At 35.6% G+C, this 18,940-nt stretch overlaps 1 protein-coding gene across 1 annotated transcript in view; it reads right to left on the bottom strand.

The window, feature by feature from the left end:
* Nucleotides 1-18,940, bottom strand: part of OTOGL (otogelin like) — a 131,289-nt gene that overhangs the window by 2,425 nt on the left and 109,924 nt on the right. The window contains exons 47-57 of the mRNA XM_038558530.1: nucleotides 18,535-18,639; nucleotides 16,937-17,044; nucleotides 15,166-15,267; nucleotides 14,544-14,648; nucleotides 14,417-14,457; nucleotides 9,058-9,121; nucleotides 7,844-8,022; nucleotides 7,294-7,398; nucleotides 4,770-4,889; nucleotides 3,337-3,382; nucleotides 108-187 (exon numbers count right to left, since the gene is read on the bottom strand). Coding sequence (XP_038414458.1) covers nucleotides 108-187; nucleotides 3,337-3,382; nucleotides 4,770-4,889; nucleotides 7,294-7,398; nucleotides 7,844-8,022; nucleotides 9,058-9,121; nucleotides 14,417-14,457; nucleotides 14,544-14,648; nucleotides 15,166-15,267; nucleotides 16,937-17,044; nucleotides 18,535-18,639 — 1,055 coding nt within the window. The remainder of the gene's footprint in view (nucleotides 1-107; nucleotides 188-3,336; nucleotides 3,383-4,769; nucleotides 4,890-7,293; nucleotides 7,399-7,843; nucleotides 8,023-9,057; nucleotides 9,122-14,416; nucleotides 14,458-14,543; nucleotides 14,649-15,165; nucleotides 15,268-16,936; nucleotides 17,045-18,534; nucleotides 18,640-18,940) is intronic.

Below are 18,940 nucleotides of genomic sequence, written 5' to 3'. Positions count from 1 at the left end.
TTGTGACTGTTGCCATTTTGTTGACTTACAAACATATTAGTGCTGAGACATGTATACTTTGGAAAGACACATACCCTTTATGTAACAAATTATATTTTCCCACTTACAGGGTTTTTACTTATACAGTCTTGTTTCTTTATGATTGATTTAATGATCACTTTCTGGCATATTCTTTCTTCTCTTTTGCCTGATAAAATATAGAATGTAGTCATTCATCAGAAGGCCCATGTCAGATTGTTCCTTAATTCAATTAAACATCTTCATGTATTTAAAATAAAAAATGTATATATTTATACAAAACATATTCCTATATTAAGATATAATTAAAATTCCCCTCATATATTTTATGTTAAATATTTATTTTCACTTTCTAAATAGATGTTCTCATTTTTTAGCATTATACTCATCTCTTTACCTTAATGTCCTAGACTAGCTACCATAATCATAAATTAAAATACTCCACACACATAATAATGCTAACATCAATCTGTGTGTATTATATATAGAGATAGAATATCTACTTAAAATTCTAAAAATGTGAAGTGAGTTTTAGAATTAAACATTATGCATAGAAGTAAAATACACATGTACATGATTAGGCATCTATACATATACACATAAATCTATTTTAAAGTTAAAAACAGATCTAAAAGTACTTTATCTTAATACATTTTAATATAAAAATCATACACAAATGTAATTGAATTATTTATCAACCATTTTGAAATGTATGGGTGAGTCATATTATAGTTGATATTTATGGCTCTGAAATGATCTTTATGACTTCACATTAAAATACTTTGTATTAATTAATGATACAGTAATATACCTCTCTCTGTGTGATGGATGACCACTTGATAATACACCTAAGAAGATATATTTAACCCTCTCTGAGAGTGGATGTAAATAACCCCCAAATCAGGATGCAAAAGACCAAAGTTCTTACTTCACTCTGACATTGACTTTCTTTGTTCCTTTAGGAAAGTCACTGAAATCATTCTGCTGGTTTCCTTGTTTGCAAAAGACTGAAATTAGGTCTTCAGTTTCCAAACTAGGTTAGCCACAAGATCTCTAAGTGCTTTATATGAAATGCCAGCACGCCAGGTATCTAAAAGTTAAACTACTCCAGTTGAAGCAGAGATGAGTAGCAAAGGTTGCCTGAAATTAAACTGTCCTTCTCAAGGTCACTCTTGACCTTCAAAGTGCTAACTTTGGAGGTCACAGCTCAGTTCTCATCCTACTTAACTTCTCAGCAGCATTTGGCCCAGTCTATCACTCTTCCTTGATTCACTGCCCACACTTGGCTTCTGAAACACTCTCTTTTCCTCCATCTCACTCATGGCTCTTCCTCAGGCTCTTGTGCTTGTTCCTTCTTCTTTCCCAGGCCTCCCAACTATACCTGGGTTGGAGGTTCAGGTTTGGTGGCAGAGGGCAGGCTGTTGTGTACCTTATGGGACTCTCACTCAGTGGCTAGTTACTTTATTAACCTCTCTCTTCTCATGTAAGAATTAAAAATAGTCAAGAAAGGAATCATCTTTAACATGACCTGTAAGGTACCCACCCTCTTCTTTTTGTTACCTTCATCCCTGTGCTTAGCCAAACTTTGCTATTTCCTCTGCTTTCAACACTTTTCATTCTTCCTGCCTGGCTTCCCAAAGACATTTAGTCTCCCCAGATGACATCTCATCACAGAGACATTCTGTAACCACCCACTTAGCAACCCAGCTCCCCATTCTCCATCCCTTTTATTCTGTACTATTTTTCTTTATATCACTCATTTCTACCTGACATAATAGTATATATTTATATGTTCATTGCTTCTCCCCCTTCTTGATAATATGCACGAGGCATGCAGGCATTGCTTCATTCACTATCAGTCCCAGTGCCTAAGAGAGTGCCTGATACATGGAAGCCACTTCATAGAAATTGGTTTGATAAGCTAATTCCTGCAATAAATATAACTGGCACAGCATCAATTTATTGTTAGTAAGCTGAACTTATTTGTACCCAAGAGGTAAGGCATTTCCTATTCATTCCTTAAAGACTACTGTAACAGATTTTGCTTAGCACAGCATCTGCAATAGTATCCAATATCCGGTCTCTCCGAGATATCCTGGTCACCCAGAAGCAAAGACTGCAGACAGGGATTTTGATACCAAAGCAAAAGCTATTTCACAAGTCCTTATGTGTCAGATGGGAGAAACTGAGGTAGCTTGGTATTATTCTGCAACTTCAGAGAGGTTTAGAACTGAAAGGTCCTGGGCCCAGGCATTGGATAGGCCTGCGTCCATTGCCGATTAGTACAATCAACTTTTCTGAAGATTCATTCCCTTATTCATTTCCCCCTTCCTTCTCCAGACCCCTGGCACAACACACCCCAGAGCTTTTTTTTTTTTTTCTGTGATTGTACTGATTTTATTACTTTTACTAAGTCATTTATCTTCCTCACACTCAATGCAAAGAAATAAAACAATATAAGGAAAAATATGTCCTCATTATTATTCACAATAAAAAGGGTCTGCTTCATTCTGCAGGCCTGGGCATATTATATAATAGAGAGCACTTAATGCCTCAAGGGGATCAAAGTATCATTTTGATTCTGATCCAAAGAATAGAAACTCATGCATATCTGTGACTGGACTAACTCCATGAGAGCTGTGATTTACTGAACCGCTTCTGTGGTAACCCCAGATCTCACTAACTCGAGAAAAGACCCTACACAAGAAAAGATAACAATGAATCCTTATCTGGGGGAGGAACCATACCTACCTCCCTACATACCTGCCAGAGCTATTGTGAGGATTGGCTGCAAGACTGTCTGCAGGGGGCTTAATAGTGTTGATGTGTATCAGGCAATAAATGGTAGGATTATGGTCAGTTGGATAGATCTTCCTCTGTCTGCCCTCAGACAACAAAATGTACTTACTTGTGTAATAATCAACATGGAGTTACAGAGTCCAGTGTCCTTATTGAAGTCACAATCCCATTCTCATCATAACCTACTTAAATTTGTGTAGCCCAGCATGTTCCAAGCAAATCTGACCATAGAGACCTTTTAAACTTAAAATATATTAAAAATCCTATGCAATACCTTTTGGGAAATACAACAATAAAGAAATTTCTGATATTTAGGTTAAAATTCATCTAAATTAAAGATATTTTATTCATACCCCAGAAGACCGAATTACACAGTAATTAACCACATGACAAACATTTAAATAATACGTGCTTCCCTCCTTGCATCATAAGATCTGAATTTTATGAGAAAAATCATAATCACCATGAGCAATTAAAACTAATCTATCAAATTAATGCATATAATATGTCCTCACTTACAGATCTTGCAACAGCCTTCATTATAAAGCTTTACAATCCCTTCATTCTAGGAAGAGAGAAGGAATAAAGTCAAAACTCACAGTGTTTGTTCATTTCCTCTCAGACTAGAAATAGAAAACTAACTCTCTCATTTTTTTTATCAAATATCACAAAGCCTTTATAGGAAAATTGTAGAAACTTACTTATTTCTAGTGAGAATTTGTTTTTAAAATTAGGAGCAGATATTCTGTTTAAATTTTTGTTATTTCTTCACTAATAAGAAAAAGTGCAAAAAGAGTAACTTACTTAAAAGAACACTTTATTTATTTAAATGACATATGCAAAAAAATAAAAAAAAATGACATGTGCAAATTCTTACCAAAGCAAAGTAATAAAAGGTACTCTAAACAGAGGTCATTATGTTTTTTTCAACTCTGTGAAATAACCTGAAGTAGTCTATGAGACAAGGCTAAGTTTCTTAATATAATTGAATGTTAAAATGATGTATCTTTTTCTTTAATATTTTACTCCAAAAAAATCCCCCACTTCAGGATGACTCTTGCCTAAGCCTAAATTAAGAAAATTTTATCGGTTATCTTTTTGAATTCTTACAAATCTTCTTTTTTGAATTGCTTTTAGTAACTTGCTAATTGCAATTCAAGCAAAGGAATTTATGCTATAAAAATGCATCTGTGAGATAAGATGATGCCTAAAATTCTTTACAGAGCTGAAATTCTATTTCTTTCCTATACATGATATCTAGGGAGCCAGCCAGCTAACCACCATCACTAAAAGGACACATCTTGGGGGGAAAAAATCAATGAGACAATGCTATTTTTGTACACATAGGAAAAATATTGCCTACACTATAGAACAAAGCTTACTTTTCATTAGGGAGCATTATCTCCTAAATAGTTAAAGCTACAAAGAATCTTGTAAGAAAAAGTATCACCTCCAAAAATCTGCTTTCCCAATGGACTCTTCTCTGAGATAATAAGGAACCGGGATATCTAAACTAAAGGATCAGCAGTGCTGTGACATATGCCAAGTTCACCATGGCCTGTGCCCAGAGAAGGTAAGACAAATTTTACTTAGGCCAGCATTCATTAAAAGGTGAATGACATCATAAATTTGGCTGCGTGTTTAAGAAATAAAATTGGCCAACCTCTAATTGATTATTAATTCACCAAAGCAGAGGCTAGGTCTGCTGATCAAATGATTTTTCAATAATTCTTTGATCTAGCACAATGTCCACTCAGGGAGAATCAAAGTTATTTGGAACACGATTTATAACTCAAAATGCCAAACTGAAGAAATATAAGAAATATACATGAAAATAATACATACCCCAAAATAAATAAGCCACAATGTATATATATATATGACTTCAGACAACATTATTTTTCTAAATGATATTTAATACTACATTTTCTTAGATATAATAAAGTACAAACCATTTTGCATTCGGTCTCATTAAAAGGGGGACAGACCATACTGTAGTTCAGAATCATTGTCCCTTCGTCAGTCTTAACACATTCATATGTGGTACAATTATAGTGCCAGGTACTCCCCTCCTAAAAATAAGAGAACATCACTGTTTTGCTTATTAAACTATGATATATCTCTTAAGTAGAAAATCTCCTATCCAAGTCGAGATGCAGAGAACTTCTTGTGCCAAAAATGTTCATCTGGAAATATCCCCAAATTTATCTAAAAGGATTGAAAATAGATGGTATGTGTGTATGTGTGCATGTGTGTGTGGTTTCATACTGGAACTGAGATGTGAAATGTGAAATAAAGCGAGAGAGAGGAAAAAAAAAAACAAATAGGTATCTATTTCTACTACAAGATTAATTATCCAATTTGGCCAAGTGTCAAAGGTCTTCTTCTAATATTCCCTCACTAATTATAAAACAACAAATCATACTAGTTAGTATGCCTCCTTTCTTGAATTTGTTATTCTTCCTTTTACTCCCATATCAACAACACAATTAAAAAATCTTTGGATGACAGTGATTATTGACTTTTGGCTCTAGTTTCACACTCCTTATCATTGTTTTAAAACATATCCCTATCCCTTTTACAAATTTTTAAACATAGTAACTTTATTTCATTCCTGATTTCAGAATTCTTATTTAGAAATAAAAGTAGATGAACATATTATAACATAATTATTGGGCTATAGTTGATTATTTATATTTTTATTTTATAACCCACATTTTAAAATGCTAGCCAAACTCTGGCTTGAAGATTCCTTGTGCAGTAAGGAGTTTTGATGGATTCTTTTCTCCAGATTCTATTTTAACTTACGAATATCTTTAGATCTTCTAGAATCTCAATCAGAAAAGATCTACAAGTCCAGGTATAAGAGAAAATAAAATATTCAAACTCAAATAGTAATTCTAATATTCTGTCCCAAGTAGTATTATCTTACTTATCTGAAATCAAAAATTAGTTTTTCTAGGAGAATTAGATTTATAGATAACTCAAGCTTATCTTTGAAAGAGACAGGAGTTAATGTTCTTGATGTACCTTGATTGCATTTACTTTTGAGTTTTCAAAAACTATTCTGAATATAATTTAGCCTTTTATTCACATTTCAGGCTATCACTGTGAATACAAGTCATATACATAGATGGTTCTTGGATTATTGATTATAGAGTTTATGTTGCTCTTTTACTAGAAGCCCCAAATTGCTGTGTTCTTTTCAAGTAAACTTTAATTTCTTTTCTCTCACTGACACCCATGTCTTCCTCATCATCTTAGAAGCTTCTGTTTTCAAAACACTCTCCTTAAAATATATTACAAAACAAGTATTGCTAGAATAAAACAGACAAACAATATCAACAACACTATTTAAATCAGTAGTACTAGTGCGCACATAATTGTGAAATATCAGTCATGGCACAAGACAAACGTTCATCTTTCTTATTTAATAAAATGTGGAGGATTGGAGAAATCTGCTTTGAGGGTAAATGAATAATCCTATGTAATTAAGAACACCAGCAGTAAGACCTCTAGATAACTAAACTATTAATGGAAAAACTTAAAAATGGCAATAAATCAGAACAACTTCCAGGTAATGTAAGTTATAAGGAAATAGTTACACTCCTAAATCTAATGACATCACTAATAAACTGCACTAAAATTAGGAAGTTCCATTTCTCTATTCTAGGGAAGGAGTAGGTCATCTGCAAACCTATATGGAGTTATTATGAGACAACAGGTGAATTCTGAATAATTATTTTATTATTTTTGGTGGAAAGATATGATATAGCATTATTGATTCTTGAGGTCCTTGTAAGAAAAATTGTCATATATTCTAAATCTTTTTCTCTTACTTACTCACTGAAATCTTCACTACCTGAAATAATTAAAAGTTAACATCATGAGTTTCAGATTTCTGGTAAAATGCTTCATTTTATTTATTTTTTAGGATTTTATATCCTCATTTCAAAGGGAGAGACCACAAGTAGGGTGAGGGAGAGAGGGAGAAGCAGTCTCCCCACTGGGCAGGGAGTCCCACCATCCTGTGTGCCAGGATCATGATCCGAGTCAAAGACAGACACCCAACCAACGGAGCCATGAAGTGTCCCCTCCCATCCTTCTTTTTTTTTTTTTTAAGATTTTGTTTGAAAATGCTTCATTTTAAATGATTGAATAAAGTAATGTTTTTTCCCCTTTGTTCTAACCATTAGAAATAAGCAATTCTCAAAGCCTATTCCTCACATCTGGAAAAAAAAATGAGGATCTATAAGTTTGACATATTCCTTTACAGCAGAAATTACCAAAATCTTTAAAATGTAATAAATAAAATTGTCTGTGTGCTGTATATGAGTGTGTTTATTGTATGTAGAACTCTGCGTGTGCATGTGTACATGTGGTATTTTTTAGACTCATTTAAGAACATCTTCTTCAGAAAATAGAACGGGGAGCTACCCTCCAAGGAATTTATTTTAGGAACTAAGGAATTCATACCCCGTATATAACCGATGTTCCATTTTCCATCTGAAATTTGCAGGATACATTTTTGCAGGTACCACAGCAATCATAATCACTTGGAGATGGAGTGTACACCTGGTGCTGTGTATAACCATGGTACATTTAGTTAGCCACACAATACCAGTATTTTTAATGAATCCATTCTGGAAGTACTTTCTAATATAACTATATTCTCTCTCTCAGAATACCTCTAAGCATTTTAAAGGTTGACTTCGAGGCACTTCAAATAATAATTGACTCTATATGGCTGTATTAGAAAGTAAAGTAAATATTAACCTTTACATCCAGCAGCCAAGATTCATCAAGCAGATCAAGCAAGCTATATAGATAAATAGATAATAAGGCTCAAGATGTGTATACAAGAAAAGGAAAATATGCATTATATAGATATATTACACATTAATAGATTATTGGACTATTGAGTGTATACTTTTTACTTGTGGAGTATCCACTAGTTAAAATTCTATAGCTGCAATTTTATGATTAATTTAACTCTCCACCAGAATGACTTGCAAAGAATACTTACAATGTCACATTCTTTTGAACAATTCACCATTGTAAAATTCAGAGTGTGAAAGCCTGTATGGTTATCTTTTTCTTCCAGACACTCCACTGTGTAACAAAAGTCCCCTTCCAAATACTTTGTCATAGATTGGCCAGGATGCAATACTGATACTTCTTGAAATACACACACATCGTCCTTTTCTAAAGTTAATGAAAAATACTATTTTGAGTTTTTCATTAATCAATCAATGGAACTTTTATTTAAGTTTATGTTTTCATAGTGATGTGCAATTTTTTCAAAACCAATAAAGATATTTACCTTTACATATTGTGAATATCTCAAGAATCTACTTGATAATGAATTTAGTACATTTATTCCTTAACATATAGAAAGTGATCTGTAAACTTAACTCCTCTTTACTGTTTGAACTGCCTTCATAAGCTATGTTTATAACAGATTCCAGAATTTTAGAATTAAGTGATCATCAAGCTACTTTTTCTCTCTTCTGGAAATGTAACATGACAATTTGGGGGAATAGATAGAGACGGAAGCAAAATCTAAATCAATCTAGGGCTCTTCATGGTGGCTCTGTTTAACATTTCAAGGTTTTTAATGGTTCTTTCGAGAGAAAGTTTTCAGTTTTGTTGTGTTGCTAAATAGTCATGTACATCATACTCAATGAGGAAGGTAGCTGACACAAAGTAAAAGTGACGTATTAAGGTAGGTTAGGAGAGTGATGAAGATTCAGCTCAGAAGCTCTTTGTATCTTGCCAACACTGAATTTAAGCCTTCACACAAAAATACAAGGGTTAAATTTTTTTTCTATTAGCCCACTAATACATAAGAAGATTTGTTATTTCATAGAAAGATCAATTCTATGTTTTGCAATGTTAACATCCATAATGACAGAACAGTGAGCAAAAATCTCTTTTTGATGCCTATTTTTTAAAATATTAGATATATATTAAAAAGAACATAGCATCCACTTTAAATTCTGCAAACTCTGAAAAATACATTCGTTTTTCTGTCCCATTAACATATTTCTCAGAACATTTAGAAGTAGAGCAAAAGAGGCAACTGAAAAACAATAATGCATTTTTATACTCAAAAACTGGCAAAATGGCTTATAAATATGAGTTATCTTACTCAGAGAAAATCATTTTTAATTTATTAATAGTGAACAACAAATACCAATAACATTCATATCATTTAAAAGCTAGAGAGAACATAGTTACCACAGAGATACCGTACACATCCACAGTCACTCTGAAAGTTATGGTCTATTGCAGTAAATTCTCCCTATTAGAAAAAGGAATTATTATTAAATGATTTATACAGCTTATTATACAACAACTATGAAAATATACACAGTATAACATTTAGTAAGTTCCCTACCACACAGCAGACACATATCGAGTGCTTATTACATATTTGATTAAGGCTTTGATTAAACCAGTGGTCATTTAGTTAGCAGCCCACAGAAAAAATTCACAATCAACAATATGATTATGATCACTTAAGCTCTCTAAACTTTAATTCCTTTATCTACTGAATGAAAGTAAAGAAGATGATCTTTATGGTGTCTACTAACTTGAAAATATTATTGGATCCTGAGCTTCTAGTGGGTAACTGGAGATAAGAGAATATGTAGTAATCCTGGAAATTTTGTTTGGTGTAAATGTTCTTGATCTTCTCTCTAGAGGTGGTCCAGGGTTCTGAGGTTTGCGTGGAGCTAAGCTGTGACAGCATATAAAGCAGAAGCAGAAGACTATAGTAGAGCAACTAATAGCACAGACTCAGGAACAAGTCTCCTCTGTGCCCATCCTGGCTTTGCTGCCTACTAGCTGTGTGATCTGAGGCAAGTTACTGAGCCAGGCCTCTCCTCACCTTCCTTCATCTGTAAAATGGGAATAATTAACATCGCCTATCTCTTAGGTTTATTTACAGAAATAAATGGGTCAGTTCATGTAAAGAACTTACAATAGGGCGGCCACACAGATAGTGTGGTACAACCGTTAGGTGTTAATAAATCGTGGTCATACCAATGCTTAAACAATTGCCCATCCCAGAAATGGTCTAGGGTCCTCTAGGTGTCGTGCCAGGTTTAAAGTTTCAAGAACTGCGTTTTTAAGTATTAACTTTTCCTGAGTGCATTTAATTTTCATATGATGTCAGTAATAAAATGAATTTGATTCTTTTTTTCTAATTTTTAAAGGTTTTATTTGTTTATTTATTTATTTATTTATTATTTATTTATTATGAGAGAGAGAGAGAGAGAGAGCACGCTCTCTCTCAGGAGTGGGGAGAGGGATAGAGGCGGAGGGCAAGGAAGAGGGAAAAATTGCCAAGCAGAATCTGTGCTGAGTGGGAAGCCCAACTCAGGGCTTGATCTCAGGACCCTGAGATCATGACCTGAGCCAAAACCAAGAGTTCGATGTTCAACCAATGGAGCCACCCAGGTGCCCCAAAATTAATTCAATTCTTAACACAAAACAGGATTCAAATAAAGTCATAGTAATTTATAAAATTTCCTTAGAGTTATTAATATCTTACCTTTTGTCGTGCTTTACAAGCTGTAGTTTCATAAACATTAACTCACTTGGTGTTTTATGACTTTTAGTCATTACACAATTCAAAGGGATTGGAAATAAAATGTTAGAAATAAGGGTGTTAGAAAAATAAATCAAATTCTCCCAGTGCATAAGCTATAAGCTACTCCAAAACATTAGATAAGGAGGAATTAGGCTGGCGCTAAGTTGTAGGTCACTTACACACCATGTTTTTAGTAGTTAAAGCCGCAATGCCCATTGTGTCCTCCCAAGTGTGGGCTTAATCCTGCTACTCTTCCTTTCTATACTTATTTCTTTTGACATTTTATCCACATATTTAGTTATACTTTTCTTCTCATAAGTACTCAATTTCACCTAGAGGAATCTATTCTTGATTATTCCACCAATAGTTATATTCTATCAAAAATGGTGTTGTGTGTGTGTGTGCGTGTGTGTACGTGTGTGTGTTTAACTCTCAAGCAAGCATCTTGTCCTTTAAGATCAGTAGCAAAACCACCTTAGGCTGTTTCTACTTTTTGGCTCCTGTGAATAGTGCTACTATGAACATTCACGTACATTCCTTTGTGTGGACATCTGTTTTCTTTTAGCATGGGTTTACACCTAGAAGCGGAATAGCTGGGTCATATAGCAGCTACGTACGCAGCCTTTGGAGTAACTGCCAGGATGTGTTTCAAAACAGCTGCACCATCTTACATTCCCACCAGCAGCAGATGAGGGTTCTAATTTCTCCACCTCCTCCTTGCCAATATGGATTATTATCTGTCTTCTCAGCGGGTGTGAAGTGATATGTCACTGTAGTTCAGATTTTCATTTAACCGATAGCTAATGATGTTAAGGGTCTTTTCATGTACCATTGGCCATTGTACACCTTCGTTTGGATAAATGTCTAGGTATATTTAATAGTAAAAAGGAATGAAGTGCTGACATGTGCTCCAACACCAATGGACCTTGAAAACATTATTCTGAGTGGGAGGAATCGCAGAATCACATATTCTGTGATTCCATTTATGTGAAATATTCAAGACAGACAAATCTGGAGAGAGAGACTGTAGATTCTTAGGGCAGGGACGTTTGGAGAGAAATAAGGGGTGAGTGCTTAACAGATACAGAGTTTCTCTTAGAGGTGAGAAAATTGTTCTAAAGTTGATTGTGTTGATGGTTGCAGAATTCTGTGAACATAATAAAAATCATGGAATTCTATATTTTAAATGGCTGAGTTATATGGTGTGTGAGTTATATTGCCAAACAGCTGCTATTTAAAAAAAGAAATAGTGCAAAGGCCAATATGGACTTTTCAGGGTGAAATACATTCACAACCTCTGTAAATATACAAATGGGATTTATTTATTTTTTTTTAATTTATTTATTCATGAAGGACACAGGAACAGAGGCAGAGACACAGGCAGAGGGAGAAGCAGGCTCCATGCAGGGAGCCCAACATGGGACTCGATCCCGGGAATCTGGGATCAAGCCCTGAGCTAAAGGCAGACACTCAACCACTGAGCCACCCAGGCATCCCTACTCATGTGATTTAAAATAATACATCAACTTAGACACTGAAACAGATGTTTAGCAATTAGTCAGAATAGGTCCTCAATAACAATGGGTCAGGTCAGTGCTTGTATAGAATTGTGAATATTCAAACCAAATTATCATGCATACAGTTACATATATTCAGGTCAGAGGTTCAAGAATATTGAAGCTACTGCTTATGTTCTGTGTGCCTAGAACAGTGCTAGTATATAATACAGCAGTCACTCAATAAATGCATGGAGTACTGAGTAATGTGAAATTCTGATTCATAATTAATATTCAGACATTGAAAAATGAGCTGGAAAGAAAACTAGACAGCCAGCATCTAGCACAATTGTTGGGGATGGAGGAGGCTACAGAGAAAAGGTAAGTGGAGAATGGTAGAAACCTGCAAGAAGAAACAAATAAATTAAAAAAAAAAAAAACAGAACAAGGGAAAGATGGACAGACAGTAAAATGGTCAGTGGTTTGGTGGTCAGGCCAAGACAGGTGTTAAAGGCGAGCACACACACACACACACACACACACACGAGTTAAAGTAATAATCAGACCAAGTTTAAAGAATAAACATAGAAGCTTCTCCCCAAAATGCTTCAAAAGACCCAGAACACAGTAGGCATAAAATCCCATAAGGGGAAGGGTGTGTATTGTGTTATATTGTGTTCCAAGTTATCGAAATCCCTCAAGAAGTTGTGCTCCCTCTTTCAGGCCAGGAGGAGAGTTCCGCACGAGGCTGGGTACAAGTGAAACCACAGCAGTTCTACTCAGCCGCTTCTCTGGCCACCAGTGTTTATCCAAAGACTCAGGACTTCTAGAATTTTGATGTGCAAGCTTTGTAACCTTAACCATTTTGTAGATATTTCTGTCTGGGTATACCTGTCTCTGTGTGTGTCTGGCTCTCTCTCTCTCTCTCTCTCTCTCTCTCTCTCTCCCTCCTCCTCCTCCTGCTTTTTCTCCCTCCTCTTCTCTTCCCTTTTTCTCATCTTAGTTTTCTCATCTTTTACCCTCCTTTCTCTCTCTCTCTTTTAATCTCCCTCCACTCCCCCTCTATCTCATACACACACACACACACACACACACACACACCCCTACACACATTTGTAAAATATGTTACAAAAGGCTAGAGTCTTACATTTTGTCCTCCTAAATCAACCTCTCCCCAATTCTTCTACAGAGATCTCACTCCACCCAAGGTTCTCCTTCATGAATGGCTATAATAGTCTCTTGCTGGTCTCCTTCCCTCTAATGTTTTATTGCCCTTATCCTGCTACATAGGAATAGCAGAATTAACTCAGACACCATTTTCATCATAATTTCCACCCGGTGCAGGACTCTTTCTCTTTTTTATCATATTAAATCTGCCATGAGTTCTTCAAAAAAGGGCTGAGCTATTTCAAGTGTCTGGCACCATGATCACACAATCTGGTTCTCAACAGATATTGGTTGAATGATTAACTGCAAATAAAAAATAAAGAAAGAAAATCTAAATCCTTCCTCTTGTCTATACAGCTGTCCCCAATACACAAATTTGGATAATTCTTCATCTTCCATTGTTCCTTCTTCCTCCTCCGGTTAGCTTTTTCTCAAGGCAAGAGAGAAGGTGCTATCTTTTAGCATACATACCTTACCTCGCACTTTGGTGCATTTATTCAAGTTCAATGTAGCCTCCATCTGGAATATTTCTACTCCTCTCACCCATTATTCTAACCTATCACTTTCTTTCAAATTTTCTAGATGGTTAACTTCCCTTGAAAATTGTCCATGATGATCTGTATCTTGTGGTTAACATTCTGAGTACTGCGTTTATTTTATCATAATTATTACAACTAATACTTACTGAGCTCTTTGTATGTGTCAGGTACTAAGTACTTGATTTATGTTATCTTATTCATATGATAGAGGTATTGTTATTTTTATATAAAAATATTTTATTTATTTTATATAAAAATAAGGAATAAAAACAAGGCAGTTTCGATTTGCTTTTGTCCTTGTTTTGACATTGTCTGGGCTAGATTTCTAAAGAAAATGAGAGAGTTACACTGGAGTAGAGAGAATAAAGGAATACACAAAAACACACACATACATAAAATAACCCTTGGTTTGAGTCCTGAAGAACTCGGCCAATCATTTACTCTCTCTAGACCTCAATTTCCTTATTTATGAAATGTTCACAGATAACTCTTAGGAAAGTACCAACGGTTACATGTTTATAATCCCCTCCTCCTCCACAACAGATGCATCATTGGCACATTTTCCTGAAGAATCAATGGGGACACCTCTCAATACTGAGATAATCTTTTTTTCAATGTTTTACATCATTTTAAGACCAGTGAAGTCATTTTTCACTGCTCCCTGATACCAGAGCATGTTACTTTAATCTAATTTAATGAGGATAATTTCATGAACTCTGAGGACACAGAAATAAGAGGGATAAAGGAAGAATAAACTAATTTGAATAATATGATAATTCAATCAAAATATGTGTTCTTACCACTTCACAAGTTGGCGTAACAAGCTTTTCACAGTTACATTCTAAAAAGGCAAAAATCAACATATTTATATACGTCAGAATATATTACTATACTGTAATAAAACTTTGAAGTATGAAACTTAGTTACCACAACGCCATGTTGGACAACATTGACCAGATACATTTTCTTTCACAAGATTCATATCTTCTGCACAGGTGAGTAGTGGCACAGGACAAAGATTTGGGTCACACACTAAATTGGAAAAAATGCCATGGATGAAGATTAGTTTCTTGTAAAAGCTTGTCCTCACTACCTACCACTTAGTTCGCTGCCATTGTTGATGTAGTGCACAGACTTCTATTTCCCCAGTGTTGCCTCTCCCACCACTCACTTGCCATGTTTTGTGAGGATGGAAAATATGACTCCCAAGCAGGTACAACAGTAGTAGAACTGGGATAGCTCATCAGGTGAAGGGCCCTGAGAAATGCCAGGTGTGCAAGAAGAGAAAGAAAGTAGAGAATGTATGGAATCACCTGGAAAGCTAGAAACTCTAAGATGATGAGAAAAGTCATTGTAATCTATCTTGAGGAGGTGATGATATTATTCAAGAAGAGCTTTTAGATGTATAAAAACATTACATATATTTAATGTATATTTTATATGCTAAAATTCAATGAAGTTCTGATAGTACAACTAAGATTCACGGGGCTTCTTAAATATCCGACACACCTAAATATTTGAAATTAGTTAAGATGTATCATATACTTACCACAATAATACTGTGGACAACAGAAATGTGTGGTATTGAGGTCCACAGTGAGAAATTCCCCATCAGTACAGAGTGGAACAGGTTTGGTGCAAGATTCACAAACTAAAGGTAAAACAAAAAGCCAGAAGTCACAGCTGAGTTAAAAAAAAAAAAAAAAATTATTGACCAGATTACAACACACATACAACATGGAACAATGGTTAGTAAATAGGAAACAGGGTAAATAAGGCTTTAACAGACAGATCTCCTCACCTGGTCATGAAAACAGGAACACGGACTAAGTACCTTGCTATTTGCTTTCTGAGCGCAGTGACATAGAAGAGCGGTGTCTTAGCAGAAATATAGAGCATTAAGATTTCTAGAGCAACTTCCTTTTTCCTAGGATCCAAATGTCATTGATTGATTTCCTTCAGTTTTCTGAATTCCCTACCCTTGATTACTCCAATTCATGGAAGAGTAATATAGTAGGCACCTGTTCTTTTGGGCTGGTCGGTATCCCTTTCCTACTTCCATTACAATTCTCTGAAAGACCCTGAGGAAATGCCCCACCCACACTGCCTTGGAATGGCTCTAATAAAGGTGCCTGACCTTCAGCAGGCCTCCGTGTAGGAATAACCCACATTAGACAAATCAGAATCTCTTTCTATGGCATTTCAATCATAAACAGAGGCCACCAGGGCAGGAAATGGGTGTTGCTGACTCAGTCACTAGTGATGGCCACCTAGAGTAGCTGGTTTCTCTCCTTCCAATGGCTTGGTTGCTCTGCTTCATTGTGATCCTACAACATCTTGATCCCAAAGCCTTCCAGTAATTGCTTGTATGCAAGCTAGCTGGAATCAATCCATTTTGCCACTTGCACTCAAAGAACCTTAACTGGTACAAAGAGATGTGTTTTGATATCCATAGGTACATCTGAAACCTACATTAATCACCAGTCTTCGATATGAAAATCCACTTGATTTTTATTCAATCCACTTTTTATTATTTAAATCCACTTTTTATTATTCAATGTCCAGACAGAATATATATCTCCATATAGAGTCTTTTCCCAACCACCTTTCATTTCTACCATTTTCTTCCATCATCACCATGCTCACACATATATCATACATAATATATAAAACAAGATTTTAAAGTAGTTATCTAATGGCTTAGCAGAGGCCATTATTTGAGTTGGTTCTTCAGGGAAACCCAAGGATGAATTTTTCTCTAAAAACAATTGTGGGGTGCCAGGTGGCTCAGTAGGTTAAGAGTCCACCTTCGTTTCAGGTCATGATCCTGGAGTCCAGGGATCAGCCCTCTTGGTGCTCCCTGCTCAGCAGGGAGCCTGCTCCTCCCTCTCCCTCTCCCCTTGCTCATGCTCTCTCTCTCTCTCTCTTTCTCTCTCTCTCTCAGGTGAATAAATAAAAAAATCTTTAAAAAATAAAATTTAAAAATTAACTGGTGCTAGCCTTATTAAAGAAAACAAAACCTTGATTATATTGTCTTGAGTATGTTTTAACTGATATATATATATGTATATATATATATATATATATAGTCCATATATATATATATATATATATAATAAAGGAAAGTAGGCTAACTCTAATAATTGTTGAGTCATTTAAAATGCTGTACTTTCTTTTCAATTATTCTTATTCAGTTGAATTCCTACCAGTATATCAGCAGAATATTGGTTACCATCAGTAACCAATGAAATTCATATCAAATAAGAGATTTTCCCTACATCCTCCCTTTGTTCCAAGAAGTTGTCTCACAGAGCACTCACCACAGAGAGGAGAAAAACAGCAAGGCTCTTCCTGTTGAACTTGAATCACGAATTGGTCTTCTCTGCATTCTGGTATTGAAATACTGGGGCATTTCAATGGGTCACATTCTGCAGAAACACAAAGATATTTGAAAATTTGTATAGAAGGAAATGATAAAGTCATATGGTTCAGCTCTCTTTGAATTAATATATATCCTTCTAATTCAATGTGTGTTCAGCTGGGGAAGGTTCTCAGCACCAAGTAATTCTCCAGACACCGGCTGGGTGTCCTACAATTCAACTCAATTCTGACACTATCTGCAGACACCAGTTACAAGCCCCACTTGTTACCTGCACTTCTGGTGGACTGGCTATAAATCAGAGGTTTCCACAAACTCTTCCTTGGTTTGATTAATTTGCTAGAGCAGTTTAGCAGAATTCAGAGAAACACTTGACTTAGCAGATCACCAATTTATTATAAAAGAATGTAACTCAGTGGGATCCCAGGGTGGCTCAGCATTTTGGCACCTGACTTAGGCCCAGGGCATGATCCTGGAGACCTGGGATCAAGTCCCACATCAGGCTCCCTGCAAGGAGCCTGCTTCTCCCTCTGCCTGCGTCTTTGCCTCTCTCTCTCTCTCTCTCTCTGTGTGTATGTGTGTCTCTCACGAATAAATAAATAAAATCTTAAAAAAAAAAATGTAACTCAGGAATAGCCAGTTGGAAGAGATGCATAGGGCAAGGTACAGGGCAAGGGGAGGGAGATTTTGTGACCTCTCAGAGCACATCAGTCCCAAAATTTCTTGTGTCCACCAACCTGGATGCTCTCTAAACCTCAATCTCTTTGGGGTTTTTTATAGAGTCTTCATTATATAGGCATGGTTGATTAAATCATTGTCCATTGAAGATCAGACTCAACCTCCAACTCCTGTCCCCTTCCTGGAGGTCAGGGGGTGGGATTGAAAATTCCTACCCTCCAATCACAAGGCTGACTCCATCCTCAAATTTGCTAAAAGCCTGCCGAAAGAAACTCATTAACATAATAAAAGACACCTTTATAGGTCTCCTGCTTTAGGAAACTCCAAGGATTAAGAGCTATGTGCTGAGAATGGGGTGTAAGACCAGATACACATTTCTTATTATAAATCACAATATCACACCTGCTATTTCCTATATATTTCTGCTAAGATTAAGATCTTTAAAATGAGTTAATTCTCTAAATCCATGTATTAATATAAATATATAAATTTAAAATTCATATATACATATATTTATAAATAAATTGCAGGTTAAAAAAGAACTATCTTGGGGTGCCTGGGTAGCTCAGTTGGTTGAATGTCTGCCGTTAGCTCAGGTCATGATCCCAGAATCTTGTGACCGGCTATTTTAGGTTCCCTGCTCGGTGGGGAGTCTGATTCTCCCTCTCTGTGCTCTCTTATTCTGCTCTCTCTCTCAAATAAATAAATAAAATCTTAGAAAAAAATAAAGAACTATCTTTAGCAAGATCGCTCCATTATATTTTATAACAAATCATTTTCTTGTAGACACAAAGAATGAGAAACTAATCCACTGTTCTGAACAATGAACCTTGCTCTTACTGTTCCCAGTTCATTACTCACCACATATATACTGTGGACAACAAGAAAGAGGACTATGGCCAACAACCAATTTTTGACTATTCGTACAGGTTGGAATGGCAGTTTCACATAAGGTCATGTCACAGCCTGGAAATAAGAAACAGAAGCACTAAAATATTAGTCAATATAACTAAAAACTGTGCTTCCAACTCAAATCAGGGAAGTGATTTTTATTATGCATGTTTTTACATGTCATTAAACACATTCGGGTCACAAATGGGTCATATGTGAACAGGTAGTAGATTCAAGGTTTATTTATTACGGTCTTTCACTCTCGATTGTCCTAAGTCAAAGATTCCCAGAACCTTTACCTTGTCACATATTATTGAACACTATTAATTGCTTATAGTGAGAGTCTGCATGTGTATTTGCAAAATCACCAAAACCG

Source organism: Canis lupus, chromosome 15 (genome assembly GCF_011100685.1).
Source record: "Canis lupus familiaris isolate Mischka breed German Shepherd chromosome 15, alternate assembly UU_Cfam_GSD_1.0, whole genome shotgun sequence".
NCBI lineage: Eukaryota > Metazoa > Chordata > Mammalia > Carnivora > Canidae > Canis > Canis lupus.
The sequence above is the reverse complement of the archived record's forward strand: the minus strand, read 5'-3'. Positions and strand labels throughout refer to the sequence as shown.